This window comes from Cheilinus undulatus, linkage group 13, assembly GCF_018320785.1.
Source record: "Cheilinus undulatus linkage group 13, ASM1832078v1, whole genome shotgun sequence".
NCBI classification, from domain to species: domain Eukaryota; kingdom Metazoa; phylum Chordata; class Actinopteri; order Labriformes; family Labridae; genus Cheilinus; species Cheilinus undulatus.
The window spans coordinates 3,885,264-3,908,864 of record NC_054877.1 but is presented as its reverse complement, the minus strand read 5'-3'; the positions used below and the strand labels follow the sequence as shown (position 1 = coordinate 3,908,864).

Sequence of the window (23,601 nt, the reverse complement as noted above, 5' to 3'; positions counted from 1 at the left end):
TGCGGCCGCACACAGTGCGACATACACGGATACAGTCTGACTGACTTTGGATATTTTGGGTTTGAGAAGAAGCCTGGAGAGAGAAAAGAGCGAGAAACAGACGGAAAAGGGAGGTTTAAGTCGGTCTGTACAGGCGGAATGGCGGACCGGGACCCGGTGCCGCTTCCTGCGGAGGTTCGGGCCAAACTGGCCGAGCTGGAGCTGGAGTTATCCGAGGGTGAGTACTTCTTCCCCCGCTGAGCTCGGAGGCTGTGTCCGGCTCTCAGGCTGCTGTCTGTGGGTGTTTGTGTTGGTGCTGAGCCCAGAGGGCTCGGAGTTTGAGGTGTGAGAGGAGAGTGTTTTAGTCCAACTGTCACAAGTTCAAGCTGACATCTATCATATCACACACACACTCAGAAACACACGCTGAATCACACACACACGCTGCTGCCACACTGCTGCTCTGGTTCATCTGGCTCTGATTTGGATGCAGGAGAGGTGCTGTTTTGGTGCTGTGGCAGAGAAGTAGGAGCACTGTAGTACAATAGTGAAGATCATTCTGGATGTTTGTGACAATGACTGGGCTTAAAGACTGGTAATGGAAAGTTAACTGGCAGTCATATTTCTGCTGCACATTTGAATTTTCTCCTGCTTTTGCATTTTCATTTACACGTGCATTTTATAGGAATACTGTAGAAATGCATGAGATAGTGATTGCACAGTCTTATGATACTAAGCTAGGGTTGGGTGACATGGACCAAAAATCATATCTCTGTGTTTTTTAGCTGAATGGCGACATGCATAAATACCTTTATGTTTATTTTTTTTTGCAAAGAAATAACCAATAGTTTTCATGATACAAGTGTTTTCCTCTTTTACTTTGATATGATACTACTAGTAAGAATAAAACTGTTTTGCTACAAAGCGAACAAAAAATGCAAGTCCTAGACACCCAAGACTGGGCAACTTTTCATTTTCAATGATCAAAACTTGCATTAAACTCCAAAACATTGTCAGTTGAGTCTGTCAGATATTTCTTTCATCCTTAATATCATGTGATATAAATAAAAAACAAAATCAGACCACTTTTCAGGGCTTTTGTGGTCATATCTTGTGAGTGGGCATGCACAACATTGGATTTTTGTAGGTTACCTTAAAAATTCTTTTTCAGCAAAGACCGGTACCAAAACCTATATATGAAGGGAGTTCAGACCTAGAACTTTAGTTATTTGAAGACAATTCCTCCACAAACTTATTGAAGTATACAGCCAGTATTTACAGCAGATATAGGTCTATACAGTTGATATAGACCAATATTCACTGCAGATATCAGCTGATAATGACAAATGGTATACAAGCTGTCAATTTAGACCTGTATTTATACCCAATACAAGTCTATATAAGTACCCAAGATAGGCTTATATTCTTGGCTGATATAGGAAGTTAACTGCAGCAGATATAGGTTGATATTTAATGTGGATATAGGTGGAAATTTACAGCCAATAAAGGCTGATAGGCTGATACAGACTGATGTTTACAAGAGATACAGACTAATATTTATATATGATAGAGGCCAATATATACAGCCTGTAAAAGCTGGTATTAACAGCTGAAATAGGCCAATATATCCAAAAGCAATAGGCTGATATCTGCAGTAGATACAGGACAATATTTACATTAGATACTGCCCAATATCTACAGGTGGTATAGGCTGATATCTGCAGTAGATACAGGACAATATTTACATTAGATCCTGCCCAATATCTACAGGTGGTATAGGCTGATATCTGCAGTAGATACAGGACAATATTTACATTAGATACTGCCCAATATCTACAGGTGGTATAGGCTGATATCTACAGTAGATATGGGCTTATATTTACAGTGGATATAGGCAGATATTTACAGCATATATAGGCAGATATTTACAGCATATATAGGCAGATATTACAGCAGATATAGGCAGATATTTACAGCAGATATGGGCAGATATTTACAGTAGATATGGGCTGTTATCTACAGTATATATAGGCAGATATTTCCAGCATATATAGGCAGATATTTACAGCAGATATAGGCAGATATTTACAGCAGATATGGGCTGTGTTTACAGTATATATAGGCAGATATTTACAGTAGATATAGGCAGATATTTACAGTAGATATGGACTGTTATCTACAGTATATATAGGCAGATATTTACAGCATATATAGGCAGATATTTACAGTAGATATAGGCAGATATTTACAGTAGATATGGGCTGTTATCTACAGTTTATATAGGCAGATATTTACAGCAGATATAGGCAGATATTTACAGCATATATAGGCAGATATTTACAGCAGATATAGGCAGATATTTACAGTAGATATGGGCTGTTATCTACAGTTTATATAGGCAGATATTTACAGCAGATATAGGCAGATATTTACAGCATATATAGGCAGATATTTACAGCAGATATGGGCTGTTATCTACAGTATATATAGGCAGATATTTACAGCAGATATTGGCTGTTATCTACAGTATATATAGGCAGATATTTACAGCAGATATGTGCAGATATTTACAGTAGATATGGGCAGATATTTACAGCAGATATGGGCAGATATTTACAGTAGATATGGGCTGTTATCTACAGTATATATAGGCAGATATTTCCAGCGTATATAGGCAGATATTTACATCAGATATAGGCAGATATTTTCAGCATATATAGGCAGATATTTACAGCAGATATAGGCAGATATTTACAGCAGATATGGGCTGTGTTTACAGTATATATAGGCAGATATTTACAGTAGATATAGGCAGATATTTACAGTAGATATGGACTGTTATCTACAGTATATATAGGCAGATATTTACAGCAGATATAGGCAGATATTTACAGCATATATAGGCAGATATTTACAGCAGATATAGGCAGATATTTACAGTAGATATGGGCTGTTATCTACAGTTTATATAGGCAGATATTTACAGCAGATATAGGCAGATATTTACAGCATATATAGGCAGATATTTACAGCAGATATAGGCAGATATTTACAGTAGATATGGGCTGTTATCTACAGTTTATATAGGCAGATATTTACAGCAGATATAGGCAGATATTTACAGTAGATATGGGCTGTTATCTACAGTTTATATAGGCAGATATTTACAGTAGATATAGGCAGATATTTACAGTAGATATGGGCTGTTATCTACAGTTTATATAGGCAGATATTTACAGCAGATATAGGCAGATATTTACAGCAGATATAGGCTGTTACCTACAGTATATAAAGGCAGATATTTACAGCAGATATAGGCAGATATTTACAGTAGATATGGGCTGTTATCTACAGTATATATAGGCAGATATTTACAGTAGATATGTGCAGATATCCACAGTAGATATAGGCAGATATTTACAGTAGATATGTGCAGATATTTACAGCAGATATAGGCAGATATTTACAGTAGATATGTGCAGATATTTACAGCAGATATAGGCAGATATTTACAGTAGATATGTGCAGATATTTACAGTAGATATGTGCAGATATTTACAGCAGATATAGGCAGATATTTACAGTAGATATGTGCAGATATTTAAAATAGATATGTGCAGATATTTACAGCAGATATAGGCAGATATTTACAGTAGATATAGGCAGATATTTACAGTAGATATGGGCTGTTATCTACAGTATGTATAGGCAGATATTTACAGCAGATATAGGCAGATATTTACAGTAGATATGGGCTGTTATCTACAGTATATATAGGCAGATATTTACAGTAGATATAGGCAGATATTTACAGTAGATATGGGCTGTTATCTACAGTTTATATAGGCAGATATTTACAGCAGATATAGGCAGATATTTACAGCATATATAGGCAGATATTTACAGCAGATATAGGCAGATATTTACAGTAGATATGGGCTGTTATCTACAGTTTATATAGGCAGATATTTACAGTAGATATGGGCTGTTATCTACAGTATATATAGGCAGATATTTACAGCAGATATAGGCAGATATTTACAGTAGATATGGGCTGTTATCTACAGTTTATATAGGCAGATATTTACAGTAGATATGTGCAGATATTTACAGCAGATAGACAGATATGTACAGTAGATATGTGCAGATATCCACAGTAGATATAGGCAGATATTTACAGTAGATATGTGCAGATATTTACAGTAGATATGTGCAGATATTTACAGTAGATATAGGCAGATATTTACAGTAGATATGTGCAGATATTTACAGTAGATATGTGCAGACATTTACAGCAGATATAGGCAGATATTTACAGTAGGTATGTGCAGATATTTACAGTAGATATGTGCAGATATTTACAGCAGATATAGGAAAATATTTACAGCAGATATAGGCTGATATTTAAAGCAGATATAGGCAGATATTTACAGTAGATATGTGCAGATATTTACAGCAGATATAGGCAGATATTTAAAGCAGATATAGGCAGATATTTACAGCAGATATAGGCAGATATTTAAAGCAGATATAGGCAGATATTTACAGCAGATATAGGCAGATATTTACAGCAGATATAGGCAGATATTTACAGCAGATATAGGCAGATATTTACAGCAGATATAAGCTGATATTTAAAGCAGATATAGGCAGATATTTACAGCAGATATAGGCAGATATTTACAGCAGATATAGGCAGATATTTAAAGCAGATAAAGGCAGATATTTACAGCAGATATAGGCAGATATCTACAGTAGATATGTGCAGATATTTACAGCAGATATAGGCAGATATTTACAGCAGATATAGGCAGATATTTACAGTAGATATGTACAGATATCTACAGTAGATATAGGCAGATATTTACAGCAGATATAGGCATATATTTACAGTAGACATGTGCAGATATTTACAGCAGATATAGGCAGATATTTACAGTAGACATGTGCAGATATTTACAGTAGATATGTGCAGATATTTACAGTAGACATGTGCAGATATTTACAGCTAATATAGGCAGATATTTACAGTAGACATGTGCAGATATTTACAGCAGATATAGGCAGATATTTACAGTAGACATGTGCAGATATTTACAGCAGATATAGGCAGATATTTACAGTAGACATGTGCAGATATTTACAGCAGATATGTGCAGATATTTACAGTAGACATGTGCAGATATTTACAGCAGATATGTGCAGATATTTACAGTAGACATGTGCAGATATGTACAGAAGATTTAAGCTAATATGTACAGTTGAAGCAGGCTGAAATATAAGGTGATATAGGTCGATATTTACTGCTAAATTTGGCAGATTTTTTCTTTGGTTGTAAATGTGGTCAGAATTTGTCATTAGGACCTTTTAACCTCTGTTTGCTTTTACTATTATCCTGCTGATAATATTGATAATCAGCAAACTAAATTGGTAACTGATAATATAATAAGCCTACCGTGTGACTGTCTTACTTTTCATTTACTGATGCGAGATTTGAACATTTAAATACCTTTTACAAGTTGCATATTGCAGAGTGGAAACATTCAATTAAAGTCATATAAAGAAAAACTAAACAACAACATGAACATTTCATAAGTGGGGGTTTTAATCATTAAACATTGTGCTGTTTGCATATAATCGCTGAATAATAGTATAAAAATGGACCATTCCAGATGCAGGTGTAATATCCTCAGTGAAAGCAGCCATCTTAAACTGAAACATAGTCAGTTTAAAAAGATCAAAACACAACATACAAACATCTGAGAAGGTTTTCACTAAGAATATTTAGCCTTTTTATGCCTAATTGGTTATTCAAGCAGTAATTATTGATCAGTGGACTAATCCTTCCATCATAGCAGATAAACACCACCATACAGTACACTTAAAAGTCTCCTCTGAGCTCCATAGGGACGTTAGAGCCCCAGTGGGAGTATCAGAAGAATGCTATGAAGACATATATCCTTAGATAGTCAATAAGAAGCTTTACTTTTTATCTCCATTGGGGAAAGTCCCGTCGAGCAGCGTGCACACTGCTCAGATTGTGCAGAGAGTGTGCAGCTGTTAGCAGACACAGTTTTCACATGACACACTGCACCAGCAGCTCATGAAGGGGATACTTGAGCTTCTTTTCATAACATTGCCACATAGATCAGCTTCTAATGCCAGATACTGAAACGCAGCCTTGTTATTGATTTTCTCATTAGCCCCCCTCCTGCTCCTTTTCTTCTCCAGATTGATATGTCACATTGCTGCAGACTCACTCTAAGCCCGGAGAGTATCACAGTGTCATATTTCAGCTGCCTGCTAGCACTGGTTCCCAGTTTCCCAAGCAGTCTGGAGGCTTTGCAGAAAGAGAGGAAGACAGGAAAGGCACAGGGAGAGCAGGGCTGGATCATGTATGGAGTTTTAAAGATAAATCACTGCAGTTGCAAACAAGATAGTATCAGTTCTTAGGGTGGTTTCAGATTTGAGTACCCAAGTAGAGTACATTTGATCAGTGAGCACACAAGCAGACTGACTGACAGCTAAGTAATGTTTACTAGCATAACTTTATTAATTAGCCATAACCTGTGCTTTAATGATGAAGAGTTTCTTTCCCTTCATGTCCCAAACAGCAGCATTATTAACCCAAACACATCATAGATACTGTTGTAGACTTTAATCCTGGTCTGGGTTTAAGTAGAATTATTCTCCTCTACTGTAGATATACGGGTCAACATCAGTAAAGTGAAGATCTGGCCTAGACTTTTCTGGTTTTAGTGGTTTAAATAGTGTCTCTGTGCTGTGTAAGTCTCTAAAGTGGCAAAAACTTGAACTTTGCTTCATTTCTTATTAGTTTCTCAGTATTTTAATGCTTTTCAGGGGATGTAACTCTGAAGGGGAAGAGATGGAGAATAAAAAGTCCACGCTGCAGCTCCGTGTAGTTGTCAATGGTAGCTGCTGCTGTCCTAAGCTCTTTTTGCCATGAATACACAGTTGCTGACGTTTTTGTACAATTTAGAGATAGTTTAGAGGTGACTCTGAATAAATAAAAGTACTTGAAACCCTATATTGGGCAAATTTTAGTATTTTTTTAATTATCAGAAATTGCAGACAAACTCTATACGATCTTTAGATTGAACAAATCATTTGCACCATCTCTGGAATGAACAATGTCAAAATGCTCTATCCTCCTAAATACCCAGACTAAAAACATGGCGGCTGCTGTTGAATCCTCATTGGTTCTTCTTGTGACTATTACTTTGATCTGCTAAAGCAAAGCGTAATGTCTCAAAAGACTCATCAAACAGAAACATTTAGTAAAAGTTGTATCAAACAGAAAAAGGTACTCATTTAAAAACCAGTGCTGTAGCTCCACACTGGTCAGTGGGAGCCTCAACTGTCCTCAGCTCTTTTGCTCTTCAGGTTTGTGGGGCTATGAGTGAGGCTATGAATCTCTAAATAATATTTCTGTATTATTTAGAGATTTTTTAGGACTTTTTCTACAATAATAGAAGTCCTTCACATCCAATAGTTGTCATTTTAAATTTTTTCATCATCAAAAATTGAGGACAAACCCCCACACAATGTCTGAGTCTAATAAAGTGTTTCCAGATTCATGAGCAATACTTCCTTATGTTGACTTCTCACAATGCTCCATCCCGTGTGTTTCAAAAATGATCAAATCTCCATTATGTTAATGATTGGAAGTGTCAGAAATGTTTAAACTTACTGTTCTGCAGTCATATTTTAACCAACAGAGAGAGCAATCGCTACACTGGAAAGATATGTTTAAAACATTTGGAAAAGTGGGCGGATCCAGCACAGATTTAGGGTTGTCTTCACAAAACCAACATCTTTTCAGGGGAATATGTGGTGACATTATGGGGCAAAGCAAGGCTTAACGTCTTTGATACTTTTTGCAAACTGCTGATTGAAAATATTGACGGAAAAATGTGCAGAACAGACCAAAGTAGAATATAAAAGCCTGTGCTGTAGCTCCAGGTAGTGGTCAACAGTAGCTGCTACTGTCCTGAGCTCTTTTTCCCTCTATCCTCCACACTGGTTACGATAGTGAAAGCTATGACTATGCAGCCATGTTTTTAATATTTTTCATGCAATTAAGAGATTATTTAAAGTAAAGTCATACTTTATTAAACCCTGAAGGGAAATTCACAGTTTATACTCTATTGCTTTACATGCTACACACACATTGACAGAGTGATGGCCTTTCTGCTCTCATTGAAGCGCTGCCATGAGCTGTTGGGGGTTCAGTGCCTCGCTCAAGGGCACTTCGACAGTCCTTAGGATGTGATCTGGCCCCTCTCCGGCTACCGGGCCAAGGTCCAGATATGCTCCGACTGGGACTGGAACCGGCAACCTTCTGATTTCCAGCCAATTCCTTCCAGGCTGAGCTACCACTGCCCCCAATTTAGGAGTTTGTTTACAAAAATAGAAGTCATAGACATCTGATATTGTGCATTTTATAGTTTTTAATCATTAAAATGAGCAGAAACCCCTCTGCAAAATGCCATAAACAGACCAAAGTAGAATATAAAAGCCTGTGCTGTAGCTCCAGGTAGTGGTCAACAGTAGCTGCTACTGTCCTGAGCTCTTTTTGCCCTCCAGCCTCCACGCTGGTCACAACTGAAGCTATAAACAGACGAGCAGTTTCAAATGATTAAAAATCATATTCAAGTTTATACTTCTGCTATTGTGACTGTCTTTTGTTCCTTTTTCACAAAAAGAAAAATAGTCTGCTGCATATTGTGCGTGACTATTGAGCTAAAAAAGACAGAGCTCTGATTTCTGGTCCATATTTTCTGCCCTAAGGGAGAGAGAGGATGAGATTTGAGCAGCTGACTGCGACTGTTTCCACTGCTGCTGTAAGTATGAGAGGATCTGCATCTGAGCTGGGAGGGAAAATGAGGAGGATGGGGAAAAAGTGACACACATTCCTTTTTTCCTTCTTTTTTGATTGTAAAGAGCTCAGCTGCCGGCTCTGAGTTCCTCGTATGTAAACAAGCGCGTCTGGGGGAAATGGGGTCAGATGCCCCGTTGCATTATTTACATGCTTAGCTGACGTTGTAAATGCATGACGACGGCAGCGAATGCAACGCTCTCCCGCATCCTGCAGACTTTGACCTAATTTTTCAATTTCCACGCATCATCCCTTCCTCTTTCCAGCGTGGCGGGGGGAAATGACATTATCAGCAGTCAGGTGTCTCTGCAGCTTCAGAGAGGCCACATGCACTGATGGAGAAGCCTCTGAGCAAGGCATTAGAGCCCCTTAACCACATTTCACTCTGGTGGTTAGGGCGTATTTGTGGTTTGGAGGAGGAAAACATCCTCACAGAGAGGCACGTGTCTGCTCCTCAGAGATTTCATGGTTTGAAATAGCTTTTTATTTCACAGCGAGGGGGCTGATGTAAAAGGATGCAAACAGGAATAAAATGTTTCTGTGCACAAAGGAGACTCTGACATCCTCTTAGGTGACCAGTAAAACATAAACCATATCCTCCAGTCAGATTCAGAGTTATTTAGTCTGTTTTTAACCAGGTGAAAGTCATTTCCTGATGATTCTGACCCTGGTTTATCAGCTTTAGACAGAGACGTCGAGCAGACTGGTGCTGTTAGGTGTGACAGGGTAATGGTTCAGCCAAATAAAGACTGCTCAGACCACAAAGACAGGAAGTAAAGGCAATAAAATCAACTCCTGAACTGTTAATATAACAAGAAGGGTAAGAAAATTCTGTTTTCTATTTAGTTTGGGTCTGTTTTATAAACGTGTCCCTCTCATTTCTCTTAGTGATGCCTCAGTCCAGTCCACACCTGAGCACCTAAACCAGCCATTTTGATAATGAGCAGGAAGTGATTTCTGCGTAGAAAAGCGCCATCGAACTGCCAGAGCTAGACACATTAAGGTGGGTGTCAAACTCAAGGCCTGGGGCATTAATCCAGTTACACCCGGCCCACCAGATCACATCATATTTTTATTATAACTGGCCCACTGGTTTGAAAATGTAAACCTAACTGTGACAATTACTGTCCTTGTTACCTTATAAAAATTAGAAAAGTAAAGAATTAAAATAATGAGATAAAAAGTCAGGAATGTGGGAAAATACATTTCTGTTTTCATTTCATATTCTTACATCTCAGTTATGATGCAAAGTTATGGTTTTGACTCTTTACTTCATATGTTGACCTTTTCAGGTCACAGTTTTGACTTTTATCTTATTTTGATGTTTTAGATCCTCAATTTAAAATTTCTAAGTCATATTTTGCTCTTTAAAACTCATGATTTTATGTTTTTACTCACCTTTTTAGCTCCTTACTTTAACTTTAATCTCATAATTTGACCTTTTAGATCAGGGGTGTCAAACTCAAGGCCCGGGGGCCAAATCTGCTACACCCGGCCCGCAAGGTCATATCATATTCTTATTTTAACTGGCCCTGAAACATGAGGTCTGCAGATTTCCTCCAGTATAAAAATGTATCAAATATCCTTAAGTCATAAAAATGTGGAACAAAAGTCAAAACAATTAAATATAAAGAAATATGGAAAAAAAATAAATTCATTTGTGTTTTCATTTCATGTTTTAAATTTTTCATTGCACGATTATGACTTCAGTCTATTATTTGAACTTTTATTTCATGTTTTGACCTTTTTGACTCATAATTTTGATTCTATCTTATATTTTGGATTTTTCAATTTATAATTTTGACTTTTATCTCATATTTTGACTTTGTCAGTTTATTTTTTTTTCACTTTTTATTGAATATTCTGACCTTTTCAATTGATTATTTTGACCATTATCTCATATTTTGACCTTTAAGGTGCACCATTTTAAATTTAAAGTCTTATTTTTGCCTCAAACACACGATTGTGACTTTCTTTTTGACATTTTTGCCTTCTAAAAGCATTATTTTAACATCTAATTCTGTTTTTTGACCTTGTGAACAAAACAAGTTTGATTTTTATCTCAGAGTTTGAACCTTTAAGCTTATCATTTTGACTTTATAAATCTCAGATCATCTATCCTCAGTGCTACCCCATACTTTATTACTGGCAGTAATGAAGTTAACAGTGTGGTTAAACCCTGTTAGGCCCTCAGGCCAGGCCTTAACTCAGAATCTGGCCCCTTCTGTGGCTGAGTTTGACACCCCTGTTTTAGATCCTCAATTTTAAATCTCAAGTACAATTTTGACCTTTAAAACTCAAAGTTTATTTTTTTCTCACACTTTAACGGTTTAAACCGATGATTTTTAATTTGATCTCATATTTTGACTTCTCATGATTTCAAATTTCTTTCTCATATTTTTGCCCTGTAAAATATTATTTTGACTATAATGCCATGTTTTGAACTTTTGAGCTAATATGTTTGAATTTTCATTTCAGATTTTGGGCTTTTAAACTCAAAATCATTCATCATCAGTGCTATGCCAGCAAGAAATGCACGCTGATGGCTCAAGACTTCCACTTTCTTGATGTCCCTGATCTAGTCTCTTTATACATCGAGTATAGTGGACATGTCGTCCAGCCCTACTCTGTCGTAGTAAACCCTCATTTTCTTGTGTTTTCACAGCTGATGTCCATCCAGCCTCACTCGCTGTGGTGGTAAATCTGCCTCTCTTCGGGGTCTGGATCTCTTGGCTCAGCTCTAAGAGTCAGTCTTTTTGCTCCCAGACTTCATTTGATAGCTGTTTGTTTTCATAAAAGTTTAAATAACAATAAAAAAGGAAGAAAGGAAACTGGCACTCAAAGAGGAACCTGCTAAGTCTCCTCTTGTCTCCCTTCATCTGCATAGATGTGTAGATCTGCAGGACTGAGCCATTAGTGAAGCTGATCGTCATCAGGATCATGTGACTGAATAAAACCCTTTACTGGTCAGTTCTTTGTGATTCTCTGTTTATGACAAGCGTGCAGTATGTGCTGGTAAGCCTGTGCGTTAGTAGCATGGAGGAAGTTTACAACTAAAGCTCAGCAATTTGGAGATTTTTTATGCCAAAAACTTCTGACATAATCAGAGGATAATCAGAGCCATCCAACTTTATTTACAGTCAGTACCTGTAACAGTTTCCAACACTACACACCCACACCCACACACACACACACACACACACACACACAGTGTGTCATGAGAAGGATTGTCGATAAAATGCTGCAGAATAAGCTTTTCTTCTCCTCATCTTTGTGAGAATAAGACTTCTATTCTGTTTCCTTACTTTGTCCATGGATGTTTGGCACTGCTCTTCTTTTTGGGGACGTCTGTTTAAGGAGAGAATGAAAGAAAATAGAAATCCTAAACTGTCCCCGTTTGCCTCTAAGGTCCTAAACCTCCTTAGACTGGTCCTCATAGAGATGGAGCGTGCTCACACACCTGCAGCCTCCGGCCTGCTTTCTCTCCATCCATCCATCCATCTGTCTGTCGGTGTTTCCCTGCAGCTGCAGACTGACAGGTTTGTCCTCGGCTAATCTTTCTGCTGGCTGAATATTAAGCTGTGCAGTTCAGCCCAGATAACAAGCTGTCCACCTCGACACACCGCAGATTACACAGAGAAACACAAACCTATCTGACCCCAGTAAACCTGCTCTCCCTGCTCTCTGAGCTATCATCTCTGCTCTCATGTACGTCTAGATTAGTTCAGTTTTCTGATCTGCTCCATCTGTCAGTCAGACGGCTGTTTCAGAACTAGTTTTTGCAGAGGTACCAGTTTTATCAACTTTGATATGATTCTAATGAAAGCCGATCCTTATTGAAACCTGTTTGAAACAAAGACGACAAAAATAGAAGTTCTAGAAAGCTCAAAATGTTTCTATTTGAAGGTGAAAGATGCAGCATGCCCGTCTGTGTTACATAACCTCAGAGAGTAGAGGACGGTGGCAGCTACTGTTGACCACGATGCAAAGCTGCAGACATTTAACTTGAGCTTCATTCTTGCAACCTTTGGTTTGCAATTAGCAAAAAGTCTTGAAACGAGGAGTGAGAGTTTTCTCTGTTGACAGCTACCGTTGAATTCACTCATATATTTCATTAATATACTTCTAATTTTCTCAAGGGAAGATTTATATCTTTAAATACTGTTCTTTTTTTGCAAATACAAATAAAATATTCAGTTAAAATTGAATAAAACTGCAGGACAGTGATTATCGACTGGCGGCCGGGGGGCTACATCAGGCCCCCCACATCTTCCCATCCGGCCCCCAGAACCCTAAATTCAGAACATGTGCAGAAGAAAACATGCGTTGTGGGGTTTCAGGTATCTTTTTTTCTAACTCCCCACGGCTTTTAAAAAACTCTAGAAACAGTTTAATCAGGACTGACTTGATGTTTCATCCGTTTTTCAGTAATTCCCCCGTCAGCTCAGGCGTTGGTAGCATTTATAATTCATGTTGAAGACGTGTTTATCAGTCCATTCTTGGTAAAAACTGACATTTTCTGTGCAAACATTTGGCTTCTGATGTTTTGGGAGTGCTTGTTTTTATTCGTTGTTAACTACACAGCATATGAGCATCAAACCAGGTGATAGAAAACATGACAGCCGTGGAAATATGCAGCTTAAATATCTCAGTCGCCCCCTTGTGGCTGGCTGTGATACCAGGACAGATCTCGCTGTGAGAGCTTAAAAATTACAAACATTTGAAAGAAAATAGAAATATCTAAACAAAAATATCTTAGCTAGACCATTTTAGAAATTTCTTAAGTTTATTTGAAAGTTTGGCCCCTAAAGTGCCTGTTTAGAGAAAACTGAACTGGCTCTTGATAAAACCCAGTTTTCCTAATGGTCATTTATCGTTTCCTATATTTGATCCACCATCCCTGCTGATGCTTTCGCCTCTTCACAGAGAAATCTCCTCCTCCCGCTGCATCCACTGTTGAATATTGTTGGAAACAGATCATCATCCTTGGCTGCCCTGTGCTCTCCTGTCGTCTCATCTTGGGACCGGCTGTTGCCTCAGACGTTACTTTCTCTCTCACTTCCTGGGAGATCGTAACCTGTGGGGAGAGAGGGAGGCTTCCTCCTCTTCTTAGCGGCACTGAACCTCGATAGCACAGCAGGGACGTAAATTCATATCTGGTCTCTTTGCTGGCTCCCTGGAGCACCGTGAACACAGATTTAAGATTCCAGTCATGCTTTTGCCTCACGTAAATTGACCGCTGTCCTCAGTTGACTCCTGCTGGAGAAATATGGTTTGAAATTGTTGCTCTATTGCAGTCAGGGTTGTTGATAAAAAGCTGTCTCTGAGGCTGAGGTGAGCAGCACTTCAGATCAGCCTCTGAGGCTGTAAACACACCAAGCAAATGTACACAGAGCAGTAAAAAGAGGGGGAATCTGCTGGGAGAGACTCTTCAAAAGTTTCTACAGAGCGGAGTACTGTTGAATTTATTCTTAGTAAAATCAAACTGTATCTGGGGCAAAGGTTGGCCTGTACACGGGCTGCCAGGGTTCAAGTTCGGCCTGCTGCTCTCATGTGAGCCCCCTGTTCTCTTGTCAGTGTTTCCAGCTCTATTCACTGTGGTCTTGTAAAAATAAAAGTATGAAGGGATCCAGATGGTTGAGCTGTTAGGTGGCACCAAGCCGGCAGTGTAAGTTCAAATTCAACATGTTGCCCCTTTCCTGTGGATCATTCCCTGCTCTCTTTCTCTGGTTTCCTACTTAAACCCTCCTTAACACTGCGTGTATATGAAATAGATATGCAGGAGTGCATGTACAAAATGACTCACTAATGTCCTATTATCCTGGTGAATGTGTCAGTTTTTATATTATTCAGGAACTCGTGTTTAGTTGCTTTCTCTGTGGTTTCAGGTTAGCGTCTAAGCTAAGAGAGTTTCTCAACAAACTGGGTACTTTACTGGCTCAGGATACCTAACTTCCTATCTGGCTGTAAACCTGCTTTGCATGTTTAAAGTCAAAGTTAAATCACTTTTGAACCACAAATCATTGTCACTTACTTTTTTCCTCTGAAAGCCCTCTGCTGTACCTTTCTAATGACTCTATCCATGCCTTCATAGACCATACAGAGGCTTTTCTAGCTCGACTTTCCAGTGCTTTTTAAGTAAAACACCATTCAGTCTGATATTGAACGTCTTTTTATCCATTTTCGTTATCCAGAAATCTTTGGGTTTTTATTTCCATTTAGTTTTTTTCTTTTGTCCTCATAGTCTTATCACTTAAAAAAATCCAAATGATATTACATCAGGACACCTTTTCTTAAAGCCCAGGTTGTCCTGGAAAAAAGGGTGTTGAAGGCTTGACTGTGCACCACAGGGTTGATGGTTTACAAACTTTATAAGACAGAAAGTCCAGGCGAGATAAAATGCTTAGAATAGCTCAGGGTTGTGGGATAAGGGTAGGGAAGCTTAAAATGCTGTAACTAACTTAAAGCAGCAGCTGCTCTATGTTTAAGTCCACTTTTGCCTGTGAGGTGTGCTGCATAAACAATGTATGATAATGTGTTAAAACTCAATAAAAATGTTAAAGAATATCTCAGGGCTCAGAGGGCTCAGGAGTAGTAGCAGACTTATTTTACATCACTGTGAGAGCAGGAAGACGCTTCAGTGGGTAGCAGCTGCTACCCCACTATGCTAACTTAACTGTGATGTTTAATGACTTGGTTTCTAAAAGCATGTGAGGTGCTTTTACTTTGAAGGCCATGCCTCCCTCTCCTCGATTGGTCACATCTTTTGTTTCATCTAAAGTCCAAACTGCTCCATTTTCATCAAAAACATTTGGTTTTAAGCCATTAAAGCCTGAAAAACAAATTATAGCCAGAAAATTCTATTTTTTGGAACTAAAATGTTTATTTCACTTTCTACTGAAATCCAAAAACATCAGAATTTCCATAAAATTTAACATTTATGTTGTTTGTCTCTCATTGATACGTTAGGTGTTTCTGGTAACTGATAATCCACTTGAGGGCATTTTTATCATTTATCAGATTCTTTTCAGAAGTTTTTTTTAGTAATTTATGATCATATTGATTAGACAGATGCATCATAAAAGTATGTATCAAATATGATACAACAGGCTTTAAGGGGTTAATTGAGATTTTTTAGAAATTAAAGTTGTGATTTGTCACTACAGCCACCATTGACCACTACGTGGAGCTGCAGCATGGACTTTTGAACTTCTGCTTCTTTTTTATGAGATTTTAACTGAATACTTTTGGTTTGAAAATTTACTGGGTGTCTGTGAAGACTGAAGGTCTTGCTTAAGAAAAGGGAAATGAAGTTAGAAAGTCAGTAAGGATTCAACAGCCATCAAAAATCTCCACATAATCCCTGAACAGTGTTTGATTTTGATTGGAAAAACCTTGACATTTAGACATTGCTCTATGACTTTAGATCATTTAAATGATGTAATTTTTTGAACCACCATGCACCATGATTAATGCAGTAACAGTATAGTACATTAGAACAACAGATGGAAATGTTACCAATGCTTTTGAACAGTTTAGACAATGTTTAAGAGTTTTTCAGCAGTTTCTGATAACCAAAAACCAAAAATAGCCCAATACTGGGTGTCTGTATTTACAGACAAACTTCTGAACAATTTCCAAGTTGTGCAAAATGTATTATCAGCCAGCTAGTCTATTTGAAGGTTCAGTCATGTGACCAGCCTTGAGTCCTAATGGGCATAAAGAGCTGAGGTCAGCAGCTACCATTGACCACTATGTGGAGCTGCAGCACTGGCCTTTAAATTCCTTTTTTTCCGTTTTATACGACTGAAACAGAAATTTTTTGGGTTGCAATTTGCAAAAACTCTGTAAAGATGTTAATCCTTGTTTCGCTCTTTGCAGGTTCCACCTTCTTTTCCAAATGTTGCCAACATATTTGTCCAATTTAGACATTGCTTTTCTTCTTTTGGTCAGAAATAGTCTGTAACTGACATGCTTTAGTGAAATGCTTTATTTTGAACCTGAATCTGATTGGTGCTGACAGCCCACCAATGCATTGTTTTAGTGCTTGTTACTTAACTATGAAGTTTAGAGCTTGTTTCCCAGCTGGTGGGCCAGGATGCAGACGTCATTTTCAGTGAGTCATGGATGGAAAAAATAAGTGCACAAAGCATATGAGGCGCTTTTATTTTGAAGGCCATGTCTCCCTGTCTTTGTTTGGTCACATCTTTTGATTCATCCAAAGTCCAAACTGCTCCGTTTTCATCAAAAACATTTGGCTTTAATGGAAAATTTTAAGAAGTTTAGGTTGCGATTTGTCATTACAACCACTATTGACCACTACGTGGAGCTGCAGCATGGACTTTTGAACAAAAACAGATGGCCTAGGCAGTTTCTGCTGGAAGTAATTGTTTCTTATCATGCGGACTTACTCACAGTTTTTAAGCTGCACAAATAAAGTTTTAGTGCTGAAACCAAATGCAGATCTTTCACATCTCCTTGGATGCTTCAGGAGGCTTGCTCCTCAGTATGCATTTTGACTTTTTGGAGCAGAATTTCTTAAAGCACGTTATGAAGGTTTAGATTTGAGCAGCAGACAACAAACCACACTTCCCATGATGCTGTCAGTCTACATGTTTGTCCTCAGCTGTCTGGGAGCCCGGTGGCTTCTCGCTGGAGGCAGCAGCATAAATATTCATCCGCCCTTGCTGTCAGCCTCGCAGCACAACAAATCTGAGGGCTGGAAATGTCAGCGGGTCAGACAGGTTGTTGTTTCAGCTGGCTTTGGGTTGTCTGTTCTCAGCAGGAAGGGGACCAAAACTTCATAAACAAGCAGAAGAAAAGAGCTGTGGTTTAACCTGAGGTGAGTTATTTCTTCACCTAGTTTCATATTAAAGCCTCGTATCTGAATGATCTCTAGATTCACACTGAAGTTATTTTTAACTAAGACATGACAAGCTGCAGATTTGTCTCCATCTTCTTTACCCCAACTTCAAAAAGCACTTATAACCCTGCATATTTGAGCTCTCATGACAACACGTCTGAGATAAGACGCTGTTTATCCTCCTCAGGATCTGAGCAGAGATGGCATATGTGCTTGCTCAGGCAGTTTGGATAAAACCCTTTGGTCGCTCCGTGTAATGGGCTTCGTCTGCTCCATCTGCTATTAGAGCAATCAGAAGACCCCCAATCAGCATTTTTATTTGCTCAGCCTCCTGCGTCGGTCCGATCAATGTCAGATTTCAGAGCTGGGTTTTACAGCTTCTGATGCAAAAGCCCCTCAATCGCCTAATTGGCTTTAGCGAACGCTGATCATAAAAAACGTTGTATTTTCCTGCAGAATCAACAGTTAATGAGCTGAGTTTACATTTCACAGGCTGTAATGGATTTTCAAGTCGCTTTGTTCAGCTCAGTGAGAGAGTTGATTTGGAGCTGAAGCCTCTTTTTACAAAAAATCAACTAGTTTGGAACTGTTTGCTCCGAAAAGGGCTTTAAGTTTGTGTGCAGAGGAGAGGTTTCTGGGTAAATATTTCATTCATATTCATTTCATTTTACTGATTGTTGTGCTAAACATAAGCCACAGTCCCTCATGTGTCCTTCTGAAATTTAAAGTGGTCTGCATGTGGAGCTGGACCTCTGGTAGCATTTCTGTGACTCACAGTAAACTTCCGATTTAGTCATTTCTGTTTCATTAAAAAGTTAGACCATTAAAATGAGGGAGGTGCACGATTCAGCACAGTCACTGATCTGGACTTTACTGATGATGCTGTAATCTTTGTGGAGACTAGATGTCTTTTTGAGGCTCTTAGTTTGAGGAGGCTGTAGTGTTGGGAATGCATGTCTCCAGGACTAAAACAAATATCCAGGCATTTAGGAATGCCTTGGATGCTGCCAACCAATCCATGTCTGGATTAGGGCCGGGCAATTAATTGTAAATTAGCCTAAATCACCATATGGCCTGCTGCAATTTACAAATTGCAGAAGTTGCAATACTTCTTTAACTTGAAATGCTTCAAAATACCAGTTTAGTAAATCCATTTTTGCAGCAGCAGCAGAGATTTTATGCACATTATGCAAACATTCAAGTGTCCTTTTTTATAATGGTTTACAAAAATCCTCCTTTTCATGTTTTGTGTATGTTTTTCTTAATCAAAATAAGGGAGATAAAAATGCTAATGTCCTTAAACAAAGCAAATGACATCACATTTGCAATATGAGCAAAAACAGTTAGCTCATTCTACATAAAACTGATGAAGCCTAGCGTTACTTCACAAAAGTCAAACCCCAGCTGAGATCAGCTGGTAGCCAGCCTCACCTCCTCCACCCCAGCTGCCTCCTTTATAGCTTAAAGCTTGTTGCACCCTCATATTCAGATTCATGCTGCCATGGATTAACTGCTCCTGAAATAATTTCATTGTTTTCAATGCACATGGTCTTATTTATGGAATTATTTATTGCTTGAATTTGTCGTAAAATACCTGAGATTGACCAAAGAATAATCCCATATTAAATCACAATCACATTATTTGGGAAAAAATTGCAATAAGATTATTTTTGCAAATCGTTCAGCCCTAGTCTGGATATGGTGAAAGCGGACGTTGTGGAGCACTTCACCTACCTTGGCAGCACAATCCATCGATCTGCTGACTGCAAGGCTGAGATCAACCGACCTGGACTCCCTCATGGGTCAGTGAGTCTAAGCAAGACTGTGACGTTCCTAGTATCTGAGCAAGTGGATAAAAATCAGAGTCTTTTGGTTCTTGGTCCTCCAGGTCTTACTGTACCCTTGTGGGGCCTGGATGTTGACTGATTGCCAGAGATGCCAGCTGGACTCCTGTGTGACAACTTCTCTTCAGCCCATTCTTGGGAATCGGGTATTGGGAAAGGGTCAGCTGTTTAATATGGGTTCCTACGGGCACCCGGCGCACTTTCCCGGGCTTGATCCAGCTCACTGCATACTGGGTGCCGAATATGGCTGAACGATTTGGGAAGATAATCTAATTGTTATATTTTTTTCCACATTATATTTTTATATTTTTTCCACAATATTGCAGAATTTAATTGTGAACATTTTGACTCACAGTTGTATTGATGGGAATAATTATTTTATGTCTCTCATTTTGAATCAGACAAACAAACAAGAGGGAAAGCAGGGAGTGTTGCATGATGGGTAGAGTAGCATCTCTGCTGCAAAACATTATTAAGCGTTTTTTTGACATACATTTCAGGTCAAAGAAACAGAAAATAGAAAATTGCAGTATTTAATATTGTGATTTAATGTAAAATTCGACTAATTGCCCATCTCTCCAGGTATCCAGAGAGATGGAGCATGGGTCATCAGGAGGCCTGAGCAGTACAGGACCAAGGTTGACGCAGCCAAGTGCCAAACTGGCATGTGCCCCAATACCTGACCAGACCTCAGAAGCTAGCATCAGACTCACTGTTGAGGTTACGCTGCGTCTTAAACACACTGTGTGAAATTCTACCACCAGGGGGCTCTCATCCAAAACATGAACAACACTCGTGTATGATCCGTTTCCACAGGAGGTCTGGTTTGGTTCAGGCACGTTCTCTAATGTTACTCGGATTTCCTCAGCTGGAGTCGGTCCAGTCTTTCTTGCTGTAACGGGAGATCTCTCTCTTTTTAGAGACCCAGTTTGATTGGCCCAGCAGCTGGTTGTTTAAGTCCCAAACGGCTCCTTATTTGGTACCAATTCGGCTTTTTAAATGTGGATTAAATATCAACAAAGATGGAGGAAAGGAAACTGGCACTCAGACGAGAGCTTGCTGCAGCTGAACCTACTCTACTGCGATTGTCTCCCTTGTTGCAGTTTTCTCAGTTATACAAATAACAATTTTCCCTAAAAGTTTCTGTTATAACTTTTGGATTTTTTTGTGGGAAGAGCCTCCAGAAAAAAACCCCAAACAACATTTAAATGATAAGTTGGACTTTATGCATTCTGCCAAACTGGTAAATTCACGTTGGGTCCAGTATTGATCTCTAGTTTATCATTATAGAAGGATATAGTCAGAGAAATAGTCAAAGTTTCTCTGTACCAAACATAAATCTTTATTACTTTCATATTTCACACATGGAAGAGTGACATGATGAAGTGAAACTTTAGATTGAATTTACCCTCCATTACATCCGCCTTTAATTGGATCATTTCAGCGCCATGTTTCCGTAAATGAAGGAATTAAAAACAGGAAGTCAGTGATTCCCTCTGTTTCTGCTGACAGCCTGAAGTAATGCAGCGGCTGTGGTGAGATATTCAAACCGACCACATGCCGCCTCGTGCTTGCTGCCATGCTGCTTCTCGGCGAGGTGATGTCATCGCTGGAGCGAGCGAGCCAGAAGGAGGGAGAGCAGAGGGGGATTTTTGGGGGGAGGTTTAGGGGGGTGTTTCTGGCAGATTGCATCATTAAGCCGCTCAGACAGGCACTTTCAGCCCTCTCTCGCCGCTTTTCTTCCCTCTTCGCCTCTTCCCGCCTGTTGATGAAGCTGGCGTGCTGTTAGGAGGGAGAGTCTCTGCCCCTCACTGATCAGGGGACTCTCATTTTTTGTCTTTCTTCTCCAGCATAAACACTGACCTTGGATGATGTGGTTCCTCTCCACCCTGTCTCTGTCTGTGTGGAGCGGTTTGTTTACGGGCTCAGCTCCTGACCCCTCTAACCTGGACCGACCTGTCGCTCTGATGAATATTTTCCTTTCCTTGTAGCTAATGATGGGTAATTACCACAGACTCCTGCACCAGATGCTGCTTGTTTTTATTCCTGGAAAAACACTTTTTATCAAAGCAGCAACCTCTGGTGTTGAAAAATTAAACCAATGAGGAAAGGAAGCAAGAGGGGAGGCAAGGGAAGTCCCATTAGAGTGAAAGTTTGCTATGTTTGGTGTCAGGTTGTTTGAGTTATTCAACAATAGTAGGTATATTCTACAGGAGGTGCTTTTAAAGGGGCTAGGTTTAATGGGCTTGCAGATATGGATAGAGCCTTCAGTACATACTCTGTTCATTCCATCTGTGTTTCTGCACTTTCCCTCAAAGCTCACAGATTTGGACCAAATGTTGAAATACCAGCGGAAACCATGGAGCAGTGAAGCCAGCAGATGAAGCAAGAGCAGCAAAACACAACAAGGAAGAATCCCTTTTTTGAGGAAACATTGTGGGTTAGAAACTATTAATATGTTTATGATGTCAGCGGACAGACAGACAGACGGCTACAGCAGAACAGCTGGGTGGAGATCAGATGCACATGTGCATCCTGACTGGGTACTTCCTGCAGCCTCACAATACAATATGTATTTCCATCCATGTTGATTTTGGATAATCAACATGTCCTATGTAGAATTCATTATAGATGCTGTTCTTCACTGTAGAGGACAACAGCATAGACATGTTTGAAGGATCCTACACCATAACACACTTACGTTATCAATCAAAGCAGTACGAACAACTACAATCACTTGAAGTAAACATGAATCTGCAAGAATGTTGTTTTGTTTTAGATCTGCATAAAACGGCAGCACAGTTCTTTCTGTAATGAGCTGATGAGTGGTGAATAAACGGCTTTACTGACACTCTGTAAGCAGCTGTCTGAGGCCTTCATTATCAGCTGAGCTGTATGGCTAAAGTCTACAAATACCGCATGAAATGCTGCTTCTGACCTTCTGATTTTGTTCAGAGGCTGAGGTAAATTTTGACTCTACAGCATCATTCAGTGCTGGGCATGACGGCACAGACCACCTCGGTGTAGCAAGGCTAGCAGCTGTTGCTAACTGCTAGTAGCAGTTAGTCACGTGTAAACAAAGGTTGGTTGAGTTGTTTTTGCAGAACTTTCATATTGCATGACTCGTGTCCACCTCCTGACATTCTGTCATGAAATAAGCCAGCGTTTTTGATTTTAGTCTCGCTGGCAGCTGGTAGACTTTCTCATCCATAGCAGTGGCGGTTTGTTTTGATCTGAAGCGTACGCTTAGTCATTTCACATCTGCTGCCACCTGTTATGTTTTTTGTTTAACTGCAGTGTGGTAACCTTGCAAAGCAGATGCAGGACCAATCAGCGATGAGGGGCAGTACTTTAGGGCGCGACAGAGTCATGAAGCAAGCAGCAACAAGAGGCCGGTGCTGTTATGGTGGAAGAGATTAGCGTGGATTCTGCTAAAGTGCCAGTTTTATAAGAACTTGACATTTCTTTGTTTAAAGAAGAACAGAGAACAGCAGTGAGTTGTTTTCTTTTCAAAAAGACAAAAGTCGTGTACTGACATGTCTAGGGTCACCATTTTTTGCGTTATGCAGTTCTATATGGAGTTTACTCCACGGTGGCGGCTATGTCACATGTTTTGTTGCTCTGATTGGCCTGTAAAGATGTAACAGACAAAATGTTAATCCAATCACACTCCGATTTTTTTTCAAAGGCTCTGCCCTTTCCCAAATGCTGTCTATGGAAGTTTTACCAGATGGATGTGTGAAACACATCCATCTGGTGTGTCAGGTTAGCATTGTGGGGATGTATTTCACAAATTGAGCATATGGCGTTAGTGCAGGCAGGCCACAGAGGCGAGCGCTGTCATATAATTGAGATCAGCTGATCTCATGCCATCCTTATCAGCTGATGGCGAGTTGATTCGCTCCAAGCACGCAGCTCTAGTCCAGCTTCTCTGCTCCCTCTGTAAGCCTCTTTTAGCAACCCTCCTCCACCCCAGCTCCTCCTTTATTCTGCTGCTGACTGAATCGATGTCATGC

General features: G+C 39.4%; 1 protein-coding gene across 4 annotated transcripts in view; it reads left to right on the top strand.

Annotated features, from left to right (window-relative positions):
• Positions 1-23,601, top strand: part of dip2ca (disco-interacting protein 2 homolog Ca) — a 287,916-nt gene continuing 264,315 nt past the window's right edge. For all 4 annotated transcript variants that reach the window (XM_041803007.1, XM_041803005.1, XM_041803006.1 and 1 more), the window contains exon 1: positions 1-217. In XM_041803007.1, the coding sequence (XP_041658941.1) occupies positions 139-217 (79 nt within the window). In that variant the 5' untranslated portion in view covers positions 1-138. The remainder of the gene's footprint in view (positions 218-23,601) is intronic.